The sequence below is a fragment of the Hyperolius riggenbachi genome, chromosome 2 (genome assembly GCF_040937935.1).
Source record: "Hyperolius riggenbachi isolate aHypRig1 chromosome 2, aHypRig1.pri, whole genome shotgun sequence".
NCBI lineage: Eukaryota > Metazoa > Chordata > Amphibia > Anura > Hyperoliidae > Hyperolius > Hyperolius riggenbachi.
In genome coordinates, this window is record NC_090647.1 from 440,148,573 (window position 1) to 440,161,379 (window position 12,807).

At 46.0% G+C, this 12,807-nt stretch overlaps 1 protein-coding gene across 1 annotated transcript in view; it reads right to left on the reverse strand.

The window, feature by feature from the left end:
- Positions 1-12,807, reverse strand: part of LOC137546931 (SH3 domain-containing kinase-binding protein 1-like) — a 194,962-nt gene that overhangs the window by 165,134 nt on the left and 17,021 nt on the right. Inside the window, exon 2 of the mRNA XM_068269987.1 lies at positions 1,824-2,017. Coding sequence (XP_068126088.1) covers positions 1,824-2,017 — 194 coding nt within the window. The remainder of the gene's footprint in view (positions 1-1,823; positions 2,018-12,807) is intronic.

Here is a 12,807-nt window from a genome sequence, read left to right on the forward strand (position 1 = left end):
TCCCAGTTTGTCATCCGTTCATTTAAAAAAAAACAAAAAACTTTTTACACTATTTTAAAAGGATGTTTCATAGTTTATGCATAAACCACTTTTTATTTTTTTCCTCATTCGCGAAAGAACCCCTTTAAGAATTAAAACACCACCTGTGAATCGTTTGCAGGAATCTAATTTCATTATTTTCTAATGCTCCTTAATCATGTAACATAGAATGCTGCCAGCCCCAGTAAAGACACTGCTACAGCCATTCCATATTTCCACAGCGAACCTATGAATATGCCGCCAGGAGACTCGGGCGCAGGATACAGCCTATATATGGCTTACCCTGCTCCTGCTCAAGTCCCGGTGGCATTACTGTAATTACTATTCCCCTCCAGGTCAATGTGGATTTGTAGGGAATGATGTAATTTGGCTTTCAGCCATTGCTGGTGGCCGAAATTACAGTGTTTTAAAACTAATTTAAGCTCCGTCTTCTGACGGCGCCAAAGTTACTCACTGTGCACTGCGATAGCAGTAATTCATATCATGGCCTATGGTGACACCGACTGCACCCAAATCTCCTGCGCTGTTTTAACAGCGCTCGATTTCCACAAGCTTTGTGTCATGCTACCATCATAAACACACAGCCTGTCACTTGGCAGGTGACAGAATTACAGCCAATGAAGTCAGTGTCCACTGCTAGTGAGGTCAGTATCAGTGCCAGTGAGGTTAGTGCCAATGCCAGTGAGATCAGTACCCAGTAACTGTTAGGCCAGTGCCCAGCACCATGAGGTCAATATTAGCGCCAGCAAATTCAGTGCCCAGTGCAGGGCCGGATTTACCATAAGGCACTGTAGGCACGTACCTACAGGCTCCTGATGATGGAAAGGAGGCTCAATCCCCTCCCCAAGTGCCTCCTACCTGCCTTACCTATGCAGAGTCCTGAGCAAAGTGTAAATGAGAGGTTACTCACCCTGCTCTCTGTATTCCACTGACCAGATCTCACTTCAGTCAGGGGCACCTCTAGTTACTTAATACTGAGGGTACTTCTGGGTACCTAATACTAGGAGACACCTGTAGCTACCAGATAGTTAGGGGAAGTAAGGGAGAAGTGACAGCTGGGCCAGCCAGTACATTTGCAGTGCAGTTTGTAGATTCATGAAGGCTGAAGTCTAGGGGGCCAGGACCTCTGTGCCTATAGGCTCCTGTGATGTAAATCCGGGCCTGGCTCAGTGCCAATGAGGACCATACCCAGTAACAGTTAGGCCAGTGCTTAGCACCTTGAGGTCAATATTAGTGCTAGAAAATTCAGTGCCAGTGAGGTCCATACCCAGTTAACAGCTAGGCCAAGGCCCAGCACCATGAGGTCAATATTAGTGCCAACAAATTCAGTGCCCAGTGCCAGTGAGCTCCATAGCCAGTGACAGGCTAGTGCCCAGCACCATGAGGTCATTATAAGTGCCAGCAAATTCAGTGCCCAGTGCCAATGAGGACAATACCCAGTAACAGTTAGGCCAGTGCTTAGCACCATGAGTTCAATATTAGTGTCAGCAAATTCAGTGTCCAGTGCCAGTGAGGTCCATACCCAGTAACAGCTAGCCAAGAGCCCAGCACCATGAGGTCAATATTATGCAGTGCCCAGTACAAATGAGGTCACTGCGAAGCAGCAACAGTGAGGTTAGTGCTCAGTGCCAGTGATGTCAGTGCCCAAAGCTCGCCCCATATGGTATGCTGGGGCAAGTGTGCTCCCTCTACCATATACAGAGCAAACATGTCATATGCATACATACAGCCAACAACATGTATATGCATACAGTATATACAACATGCATATATACAGTATTTACCTTTTCAGCAGGAGCTATGTCATTTTCCATTTCCATTGACCTTGGCCTCAGTTTAATTGGTTTGTCTTTGAAAATATCCCCAAAGCCAAATCCCCTGATCTTTTTTGCTTGACTTTCTGCTCCACTTGTTCCATTGGTCCCTTCTGATTTGGAGTCCCCGCCATCACTCTCTGAGCCAGCAGTATCTCTGAAGCCTGCAAGAAAGGAGACAGTAATTGCCATGACAAGCTTTTCAGATGATAGCAACTGTAGAAAGCAAAATACATTGCAAAGGTAAACACAAGGTTATGAATGTCATTGTGGTTTTGTGGTTTGTATAGGGGTTTATCAAACACAAAATCAAAGTCAGAGGTTGAAAGAGCTCATGGGAACAGACTGCAGTCATCCAATGATCACTCTTTATGACAGTTACATAACACTGAACATGTACTATATATATATATATAAGTGTATACACTATGGTGACACCTTCAATTTTACACTAATCTCAAGACAACGTTTTTTGGCCTAGAAAATCCAACCAGATCCCTGATTTTCAGTTCAGTGATTGCGAGCAGAGCAGGATCATCCACTAGGCAACCTAGGCAGGTGCCTGGGGCTTAGTGGGTGGAAAAGGGCCCACATGCCACCTTCTCTGACCTCTCTCCACTTCAGATTACCAAAAGGACCAAAGCTTTGAGCGCAGCAGATCAAGTGATAACTGCGGTGCTAGCAGTTATCACGCTTTCGTGAATCAAGCCCCTGGTGCGTTACCATACTGCAAACCACTATACCACAATGCGTCTGCCACACTGTGACCATCCCATAGGTGGTGCATTGCAATGCGGTAAGCCGCCTTACAAAGTGGTCATTATACCGCAACGGGGCCAAAGAGTATGTATTTACTCAGTCTTTGCTAATAGTTACAAGAGACACCTCTTTTAACGGCTGGCATCTTGATGTTGCTTTCGCAATCCAGTAATATACAACTATTCCCACAGTCCAACCTATGATTTAACTTAAAGGACACCTGACGTAAGAGGTATATGTAGGCTGCCATATTTATTTCCTTTAAAACAATACCTGTTTCCTGGAATCCCGCTAATCTTACTGGCTTCAATAGTGTCTTAATCACACACCTCTCAATAGTGTCTCAATCACACACCTAACGGCTGGTACATACAATGCAATTTCCCATCAAATCTATAAGGTCCAATCTTCTCCCAAACGTGCAGTACTGATCTGAGAATCACCCCCGTCCGCAATCTGGAGCAGATCAAACATGCTAGGAAATTACTCATTCGACCCCTTGATCTTACTGGAAATTGCATTGTGTGTACCAGCCTTAACCACTTGCCGACTGCGCACTCATAATGCGCGTCGGCAAAGTGGCAGCTGCAGGACCAGCGACACAGTATTGCGTCGCCAGCTGCAGGCTAATTAATCAGGAAGCAGCCGCTCGCGCGAGCGGCTGCTTCCTGTCAATTCACGGCGGGGGGGCTCCGTGAATAGCCTGCGGGCCGACGATCGCGGCTCGCAGGCTAAATGTAAACACAAGCGGAAATAATCCGCTTTGTTTACATTGTACGGCGCTGCTGCGCAGCAGCGCCGTAAGGCAGATCGGCGATCCCCGGCCAATCAGCGGCCGGGAATCGCCGCCATGTGACATGGGACAGCCTGTCACTGGCTGCACAGGACGGATAGCGTCCTGTGCAGCCCCGATCACCGGAGGGGTAGCAGGTAGGAGAGGGAGGGGGGAATTTCGCCGCGGAGGGGGGCTTTGAGGTGCCCCCCCGCAACACCCACAGCATGCAGAAGCGATCAGACCCCCCCCCAGCACATTATCCCCCTAGGGGGGGAAAAGGGGGGGCGATCTGATCGCTCTGCATGCCAGCTGATCTGTGCTGGGGGCTGTAGAGCCCACCCAGCACAGATCTGAAAATACAGCGCTGGTCCTTAAGGGGGGGTAAAGGCTAGGTCCTCAAGTGGTTAAAGGAGTTCTTATGCATCCTAAAAATCAAACAAGCGGACACTTACCTGGGGCTTCTATCGGCCCCCTGCAGCGGTAATGTCCCACGCCATTCTCTTCCAATGCTCCGTTCCCCGCCGACAGTCCCGGGGTAATCACGCTCACTGCATAGGCGCAGTACAAGAAAACCTTGTACTGCGCAGTAAGCTCCCGATGACGCGCGTGGGAGCGAGCACTATTCGTCTATTTAGACAAATATTAAACCGGGACCGGCGGCGGGGGACGGGTAATCAGAGGAGGATGGCGTGGGACATTATAACAGGTAAGTGTCAGCTTGTTTGATTTTTAGAATCCCACAGAACCCCTTTAAAACAAACATTAAGTTAATCTTGTCAGATTTTTGTCAGAAAAATCTGATCTGCATGCTTGTTCAGGGTCTATGGCTGCCTACATGTGTTGGAGGCAGAAGATCAGCAGGACAGCCAGCCAATATGAATTGTTTAAAATTAAATACATAAATAAAGGACCAGTATCATGAAAAACTGTAAAATTTTAAATACTTGAAAACACATAAATAAAAAGTACACTTCTTCCCAGACTAAAATGTGCTATAAATTACTTTTCTCATATGTTGCACTGACAGGGTTTGGACTAGCCCATTTCCTTGTAGGGGATTATCAGGGTTTTGTTAATTTTCAAAAGCACTCAGGGCTCGTTCACATCTAGGGGCGTTTTCAGCATTTTTTCAAGCGCAGGCGTTTTTCAAAATTGCCCTAAAAACACTTGTGCAATGATTCCCTATGAGAGAGTTCACATCTGAGCAGTTTGTTTCCGATCAGCTCAGCAAAGTGGTGCCTGTACCATTTTTGAGGCGATTTTGCCTCAATGAAGGGTATAGGAAAGACACAAAACGCTCACAAAATCGCTTTCTGCAGCAAATGAGTTCACGTTTTTAAGAATAAATACATTATATTTATTCTTTTCCAGGTCAAAGAGTTCACTTCCTGACTGACGTCAGGAAGTGACATAACTGAATCGCTCTGTAAAAGCGATTACAAAATCGCTTTGCACAAAATCGTGGCGCGCAGTGGAGCACCTGGAGGGGAAAAAACGCTAAAAAAAAAAAAAAAAAAAAAAATCGCTGCCGTCAGATTTTAGATGTGAACAAAGCCTCAGTGAATGGCAGTTGCTCAGTCCAACTGCCAGAATAATGTGCAAACAGGTACTGTGGGCGGCCTGCATCTTTGTATTGATCCTTTCCAGGGAGTGCTTTTGTAAAGAATAAATGAAATACTAAGAATCCCCCATGAAGAGGTGGACTAGTCAAAAACATGTCAGTTCCGTCAGATTTCTACTTACTACTGTAATATCAAGATACAAGACACAAGATGGATTTATTCGCCAAGTACGGTGGTGCCGTACCCGGAATTGCTTGTGGTACACATGGCTAGGGCAAATACATAATGACCGTTGTACATTTTACATATATACGGCAACAATTACACATACTGACAGCATTTACAATACATTAGCGGCTACAGTTCCGCATACTAGCAGCATAACAGTACGATAGCATCTATTTTGATATTGTGTGTTAGAGATGCAGAAGAGAAGGCAGAAGGGCCACTAAGGCAAGTATGCTGGTTGCAGACTAGGACGGAAGAGTCAGGGGTCAGAATTGTTGAGCAGCAAAACTGCCTGGGGGAAGAAAGAGTTCCTGTGCCTAGTGGTCTTGGTTGGGATAGTTCGGAAGCGGCGGCCGGATGGGAGGGGCTCAAAAAAGCGGCTGCCAGGGTGGGCGGGGTGCAAGGAAATCCTGGTAGCCCTCTTCCTCATCCTAGTGGAGGAGATCGAGAGGTGGCAGGGGCGATCCGATGATCCTTTCCGCCTCACTAATGATTCTTTGCAGTTTATGTCTGTCACTGGCCGTTGCGCAGGCATACCAGACGATAACTGAGGAGCAAAGTATGGACTCTGCGGTAGCGGTGTAGAAACTGGTCAGCAGCTCCCGAGGCATACCAAATTTTTTAAGTTGGTGCAGGAAGAAAAGCCTCTGCTGTGCTTTCTTCTGAATTTTGATGGTGTTCTGTTCCCACCTTAGATCAGTGGATAGGGTTGTGCCAAGGAACCGGACCGATGATACTCTGGAGACTTCGGTCTCGCCTATGTAGACTGGTGGGTGAGTGGGAGGATTCCTCCTGAAGTCAACAATCAGCTCAACAGTCTTTGTTGCGTTGAGGACCAGGTTGCTGTTCTTGCACCACTCGCAGATTCTCCCTATCTCCCTGCGGTATTCTCGCTCTCTGTTTTCGTCGATGAGGCAGACGATTGTTGTGTCGTCAGCGAATTTGATGACCTTGACGGAGTCTGAGGCGGAAGTGCAGTTATTGGTGTACATAGAGAATAGAAGCGGGGACAGTACGCACCCTTGAGGTGCCCCTGTATTGGTAGTTCTCATGCTGGAGGAGCAGTTTCTGAGCTTGACCTGTTGTGTCCTGTCTGAAATGAAGCTCTTGACCCATGCGCGAAGTGTGGGGTCAACACCAAGCTGCTCCAGGTTGTCGACCAGGGTGTCTGGGCAGATCGTGTTGAAGGCTGAACTGAAGTCCAGGAACAGGATTCTGGCATAGGAGCCAGGCCGGTCGAGGTGCTCCATGATGTGTTCCAGGCTGATGTTTATGGCGTCCTCTATGGACCTGTTGGCCCTGTATGCGAATTGGAGTGGGTCAAGCAGTGCATCAGTGGTGCGTCTCAGGTGAGCGAGGACTAGCTGTTCTAGAACCTTCATAATGGTAGGTGTTCAAGCCACGGGTCTGAAGTTGTTGAGGTCTGTGCTGCCTGGCTTTTTTGGGACTGGTACGATTATGGACCTCTTGAAACAGGAGGAGACTGTACCTTCCGCTAGCGATTTTCTGAATAGAGTGGTGAGCACCGGAGCCAATTGGTCCGCACAGGTTCTTAGGCAGTTTGATGACACTCCATCCGCGCCTGAAGCCTTCCTGGGGTTGAGCTTGCGAAGCAGCATGAGGACTTCTGCCTCTTGGACTGCAACCGGTGCAGTGATGTCCTGGTCTCTCAGTGAGGAGGGTGCCGCTGTAGTCACCGACCCCGGGGCTCGGGCTGTTTGGGCTGTTGCTCGAACCTACAGTAGAACTCGTTCAGTTCCTCGGCCATCTGAGTGCTCGGGGTCACCAGTTGAGGGGGGGGGGGGGGTTGAAGTTGGTGACCGCTCTGAGGCCTTGCCATACCTCCCTCGAGTTGTTGGATTGGAGACGGAGTCCCAGCTTGTCGGAGTAGGCTCTCTTTGCAGCGTGCAGTTCCCGTTTCAGGGCATACCTGGCCTCCTTAAACTCTTCTTGGGAGCAAGACTTGTGCGCCTGCTCCTTACATTTCCTGAAGCTGGCGCAGCTTGTTGTTGAACCAGGGCTTGTTATTGGGGTAGGCCTTGAAGGTCTTAGAAGGGATGCACATTTCTTCACAGAAACTGATGTAGGAGGTGACATTCTCTGACCATTCGTCAAGGGTGGGTGCCTCCAAGGATGACCAGTCAGTGCAGTCAAAGCATGCCTGCAGCTCCAGCTTAGCCTCATCTGTCCACTTCTTGACAGATTTGACAGTAGGCTTAGCGGTCTTCAGGAGCCTCGTGTAGGTGGGGATCAGATGGATTAGGTTGTGATCAGAGTTCCCCAGTGGGGCACCCTGGCTGGCCTTGTATGCGTCCTTAAGGACAGTGTAGCAGTGGTCTATAGTTTTGTGGTGCCTGGTGGGGCAGGTGATATGCTGCTTGTAACGTGGCTTCTCCTGCCGCAGATTTGCGTTGTTGAAGTCGCCCAGGATGATGAAAAGGGCCTCTGGGTGGGCGGTCTCCCACCGTGAGATGCTGTCACTGAGTACTCGCAGAGCCTCCTTGGTGCTAGTGTCAGGTGGGATGTAGACTCCGACAAAGATTAGAGATGAGAACTCCCTGGGGGAGTACTGTGGTCTGCAGATGACAGCTAGAAACTCTACTTCCGGCGTGCAGGCCTTTCTGAGGATGGAGGTGTTGGTGCACCAGGTGGTGTTAATGTAAAAGCAAATGCCCCCTCCTTTCTTTTTCCCAGAGAGCGTAGGGTCACGGTCCGCACGGAGAAGGTCGTAGCCTGGTACAAGCAGGGAGTGATCAGGGACACGTTCACTCAGCCAGGTCTCGGTGAAGCAGAGGACCGGGGTGTTCCTACCGATCTAGGATTTGCTGCTAAGTAGTAGGAGCAGCTTGTATACTTTGTTGGGCAGAGAGCAAACATTCGCCAACAGGATGGCAGGAATGGAGGAGCGAAGGCCCTTCCTCTTGAGTCTCACGAGTGCGCCGGCTCTTCTACCTCTGTAACGTTTGTTTGGGGCATCTTCGGCTCTGTTTGTGAGATGTTTGATGTGTTCAGTGACCATGTCCCACAGGGGCTTGCCCTTTGGCGGGTTGTTACCGGCGATGGATTCCCATTTCAGGATCTCCTCTCTGGTCAGGGTGGTGATGTTCTGTGATGCTGACTCCCCTCTCACTGTAGGTTACCTCTAGAACTTCAAAATCAATCCAATGTAAAACAAACTATTTAAATGAGCATCCTGTAACTATGCACAAATATACAGTAATAAAAGTGTTTGTACTTGTTCAGTTCAAAAGTACACACAGTAGACTGTCACCTGAAATGCCCACAAACTACAGTTTTGCGTAACAGAAACCCAGCACATGAACACTGGTTTTCAGTCCTTTAATTATTCTTTTGTTAATTGTATTCTAAGCAATACTTTAGTTCTACCCACAAATCACACTGTCCTATGTACTCCTTTGCGTACTTGGCTCTCACGAGTACCTGTCTGTCCTTGTGCCTTTTCTTTGGCAAGATGCCTGCACAGTAATGAGAGCTGGAGCTGCTGAATTACTTGAAGTCTTCTAGCATCTCCATCTGCAGCAATAATTATTGCCCACTCATTTTAACATTCTGGAAAACTGACATTACCCTTCCTTAGACGGTATAAAAGGAATTTAAAAAAAACTCCTTTAAACAGACATAATGGACTTTAAAAAGGACATGCGGTGCACAGGAGGTAATTAGCTAATTGAACTGCTTTCAACCAGGTACGCACTGCTGATTAGTTTTAAAGCAGAATTAATGGTATCATTTGAACTAAAGCTTTCAGGGAGACTTTGTGTTTCAGCTTCGCATTGATTAAAAAAAAACTGAGCAGGGGTAATACAACGCCTTTTAAATAGAAAGTCTTTCATTTATTTATTTGATTAATTCATGCGGCTCTAAAATACTGGCAGCTCTTTGGTCAATGTAAAGAATTGTTCACTTCACTTCATGCCAATAAGGGGCTTAACGTGGAACTAAACTTTCAAGTTTTAACTCTGGTGTAAGTTTGACACACTGGTGTAAGTTCTAAGAACTACCGCTTTAAAAAAAAAGTTAAAATTTACTTTCGCTTTCTCCTGGAAGCCTAATTAGCGTCACAGTTTAGTGAATACATCCTGTGCATAGCAAAATAATGCGGATTTTTGCAAGATTCCCCAATTTACCCCTACGTAGTAAAACTCAGCATTTCTTTGCTCTAAAAAATTATTTACAACATAAAATCTACTACCACAAAAAAAAATGTAGCCGAATAGCATTCAAACAGTTAAACACAGCATTTTGTTCTTCAGTGGAAAGCTCCTTCCTTCAGTGGGCAGCTTCTGGCCACATCCAAAGAGGTAATAATATTTTATTTTGTTTACATTCATTTAGAACTGCTACATACCTAGCTGTACTGAAAATGAGCTCTCTGCTGTAGAAGCAGAGAGATATGAGAAGTGATCACTGGATAGATTTTAATACATAAATACAGCAGCTATGCAATAAAATGCAATGGCAGCTTTAATAGCAGATAAACTGTACTTTGGGACATTGTAATTTGTAAACAGGCAATATTATTATGCACAAAAGCAAATATAGTAACTGCATGGGAAGTAGGAAAACACATTTTTATTGAATGTTATGTCAGAGGTTTATTCCACTTTAAAGGTGTGTTCACACCATGCGCATTGCTTCATGATGTAGGGTCATTATTATTATTTTTTATTATCTATATATAGTGCTAACACCTTCCTTAGCGCTGTACATACTGGTACAAAACAAACCTTGGGGAACAGGTACAAGAGAAGTTTGAAACTCTACAATCAGGACATCCAGCCATACAAGCAGGGGCGTAACAATAGACCCTGCAAGGGATGCATTTGCAGGGGGGCCCAGAAGCCACAGGGGGCCCAGTCTTGAGGGACAGACAACTAAGGGCACAGAGAAAAAACTTTCTGCTCTCTGCACAATTGTTCTAATTACTGCATCTGCTCAGCCACTGATAAGGAATCAAAGTTTTGCAGACAAAGATTTGTAGACAGTCCATATTCAGTTTTCTTCTGTACAGCGCCCAGCCCTACCCTGTTGGGAGGGGTCCCCATCCAAAGTATCGCAGGGGGCCTGGTGATTTCTAGTTACGACCCTGCATACAAGTACACATATATACGTACATAGGGAAGGTCCCTGCCCTTGCGAGCTTACAACCAAGAGGGCAAAGTTACAATCTGGTCATGTTCATAACTATGCGTTGTTACGGGCCTTTCTACAGTGTGTTTCTGGATAACGTGTGCGATACCAAGCACATTACATAGCAATTTTTCATGCTATGAAAATAACGTACACGTTATAATGTGAAGAGTGTGTGTTACCTTATGCTAATTATTGCTAGAGAGTCAGTCCTCTGTTACACTAGAATGTACTATATATATATATATATATATATATATATATATATATATATATATATATATATATATATACTGTATATCCCATATAATAAGAGCCCTATCGCTGTGTCCACCTGTGTCCGTGTGTTGTGCGGATGAACTTCAGACAGCGAGGAGGACGAGGCAGGGGGAAAGGCGTACGTGTGCACATGCTTTGGTGCGCAGGGCGGCAATGCTTGCGTTGCGTGGGGGGGGGGGGGGGATGGCAGCCTAGCACCTGTTTTTCAGGCAGGCCTTTTAACTAGTGCATATTATATACCGTATATACTGAATATATTATCCTTGGAAATTTAACCAGTGTTTGAATTGGAAGAGAATTGTAGAAAAGGACTCTTTGTAAATATCAGCTGTCCTGGGATCAGGAACAGCAGAAGTGAAGAGATTGATCTATTGTAATCTGAAAAAAATATCCTCAGCCACATACAAGTACAGATCTTTAAGATGATAACATATTGTTCATTGGTGGCTCAATACATATACTGCATTATTAGCTCCGGGTTTTTACCAATCGCCAGCGATGCGGAGAGTTAAAGGTTTTTATCATAGCTGGTCTCTGGGTGATGTCACTGCCTGACAATCACTGGCCGTTATTCATGTTAAAGAAGGAAAGTGACATCACTTCCTGAACCTTATTCTGTGACACTTAATGAGCATGCATCTGTCTGCTGCCATTCAATTAATAAACATGAATCAACTGCCATCTCTAGATTTCACACTGATGGCTGGAGACTTGGCAAACAGTGCCCAGGACCATGCTATACAGTGCAATGTCACAGTCTAATTAGCTGAAAGTGCTAGCCCTGCCTCTTGCAAGGAATCCGTTATTTGTTTAGAGCTTTCATTTCCTTTTTGTTTCATTTTTATTTCTCGTGCAAAAAAAAAAAACGTTACATTTGTGACTATTATTAGTGTGAATTAGGACCAGTTCACTGTACTGGTCAAAAATTGATCTGTGTAAAAACTGATCTGTGAAACAGATCAAATTTTATTGGGCATCCTTTTTTGATCCGTTATCTCCATTTCCGTTATCATGCGGTGGATGCGACGCATCCATCGACCTGGAAAAATCGCTCCCTCACCAAACTTGCATCCCGTTTGGTAGAACAGGCCAAGCGTATCTGTTCCAACGGAGCAATGTGAACGAATGCTATTCATCCGTGCACACCCATTGGGATCCAGTGTGTTATGGTCTGCTAAACGGACCGTTTTCATGTGAACTGGCTCTAAACAGCTGAAGACAAACTTATGCCTGGCACACACCATGCAATTTCCCGTCAGACTTATGGGTCGATTCGATAATTTCCAACAGGTCCGATTTGATTTCGGATGAATTTTGTACAGAGGTGATCAGAAAACCAATTGGACAATCATTCGATCAGAAAACATGATCGGAAATCAGATCTGTCAAGGAGGGGAAATTTCGGTGCCCAATAAATACAGAGAGTGGGGGCCAACTCTCAATATTTATCGGGAATTGTGGGGGCCTAAATTTCCCCTCATTGTCGATAATTACTATGGCAGTGCCCGAAAATTAAAGTTTTTGCCTTTTTTTCCTGATGCCGGGGACAGTTAAGGTTAGGTGTGGGGTCTCACAGTGGAAGTTAGGAGTAAGGGGGGGGGGGGGAGGGGGGGGTTGCGGTGGTAGTGGCGGGGTTAGGTTAGGAGTGTGCGGGGGGGTTGCAGCGGCAGAGACAGTTAAGATTAGGCGTGGTGGGGGGTGGTTAGCGGGGACGGTCAGTTAAGGTTAGGTGTTGTTGGGTAGGAAGGGTTAGCCACTGGGGTTGTGGTGGGGACGATTAGGGTTAGGCATCAATGGTAGGAGGGTGCAGGGCGCCCTTTTTTGACTTACATGGTGTATAAGTTCAGTCTTGTCACTCTTCATGCAGATAGAAATGGTTGATGAAATGCAGTTCATTTTAAGTTGGTGTAAATTTTATATGCCATGGGCGGGTAATTTACGGATGGAGTGGATGAGTTACTAACCCTGGCACCTGCCGATTCTTGCATCACTAACACAGAGGTTTACATTACATGTTGTTTATTTTACAAGCTTGGTCCTCTTTAAAGTGGATATCCAGTGATAAAACAAATATTCTATGGCTCCTCTTCTCCTGTAAGGGTTAGAGCTACCTGCCAGGTCTCCCTCTTGTGAATCAACGGGTAATCTGACAGGAAATTACATAGTGTGCAGATGTCCAAAGTGTTCTCGAACGATAATA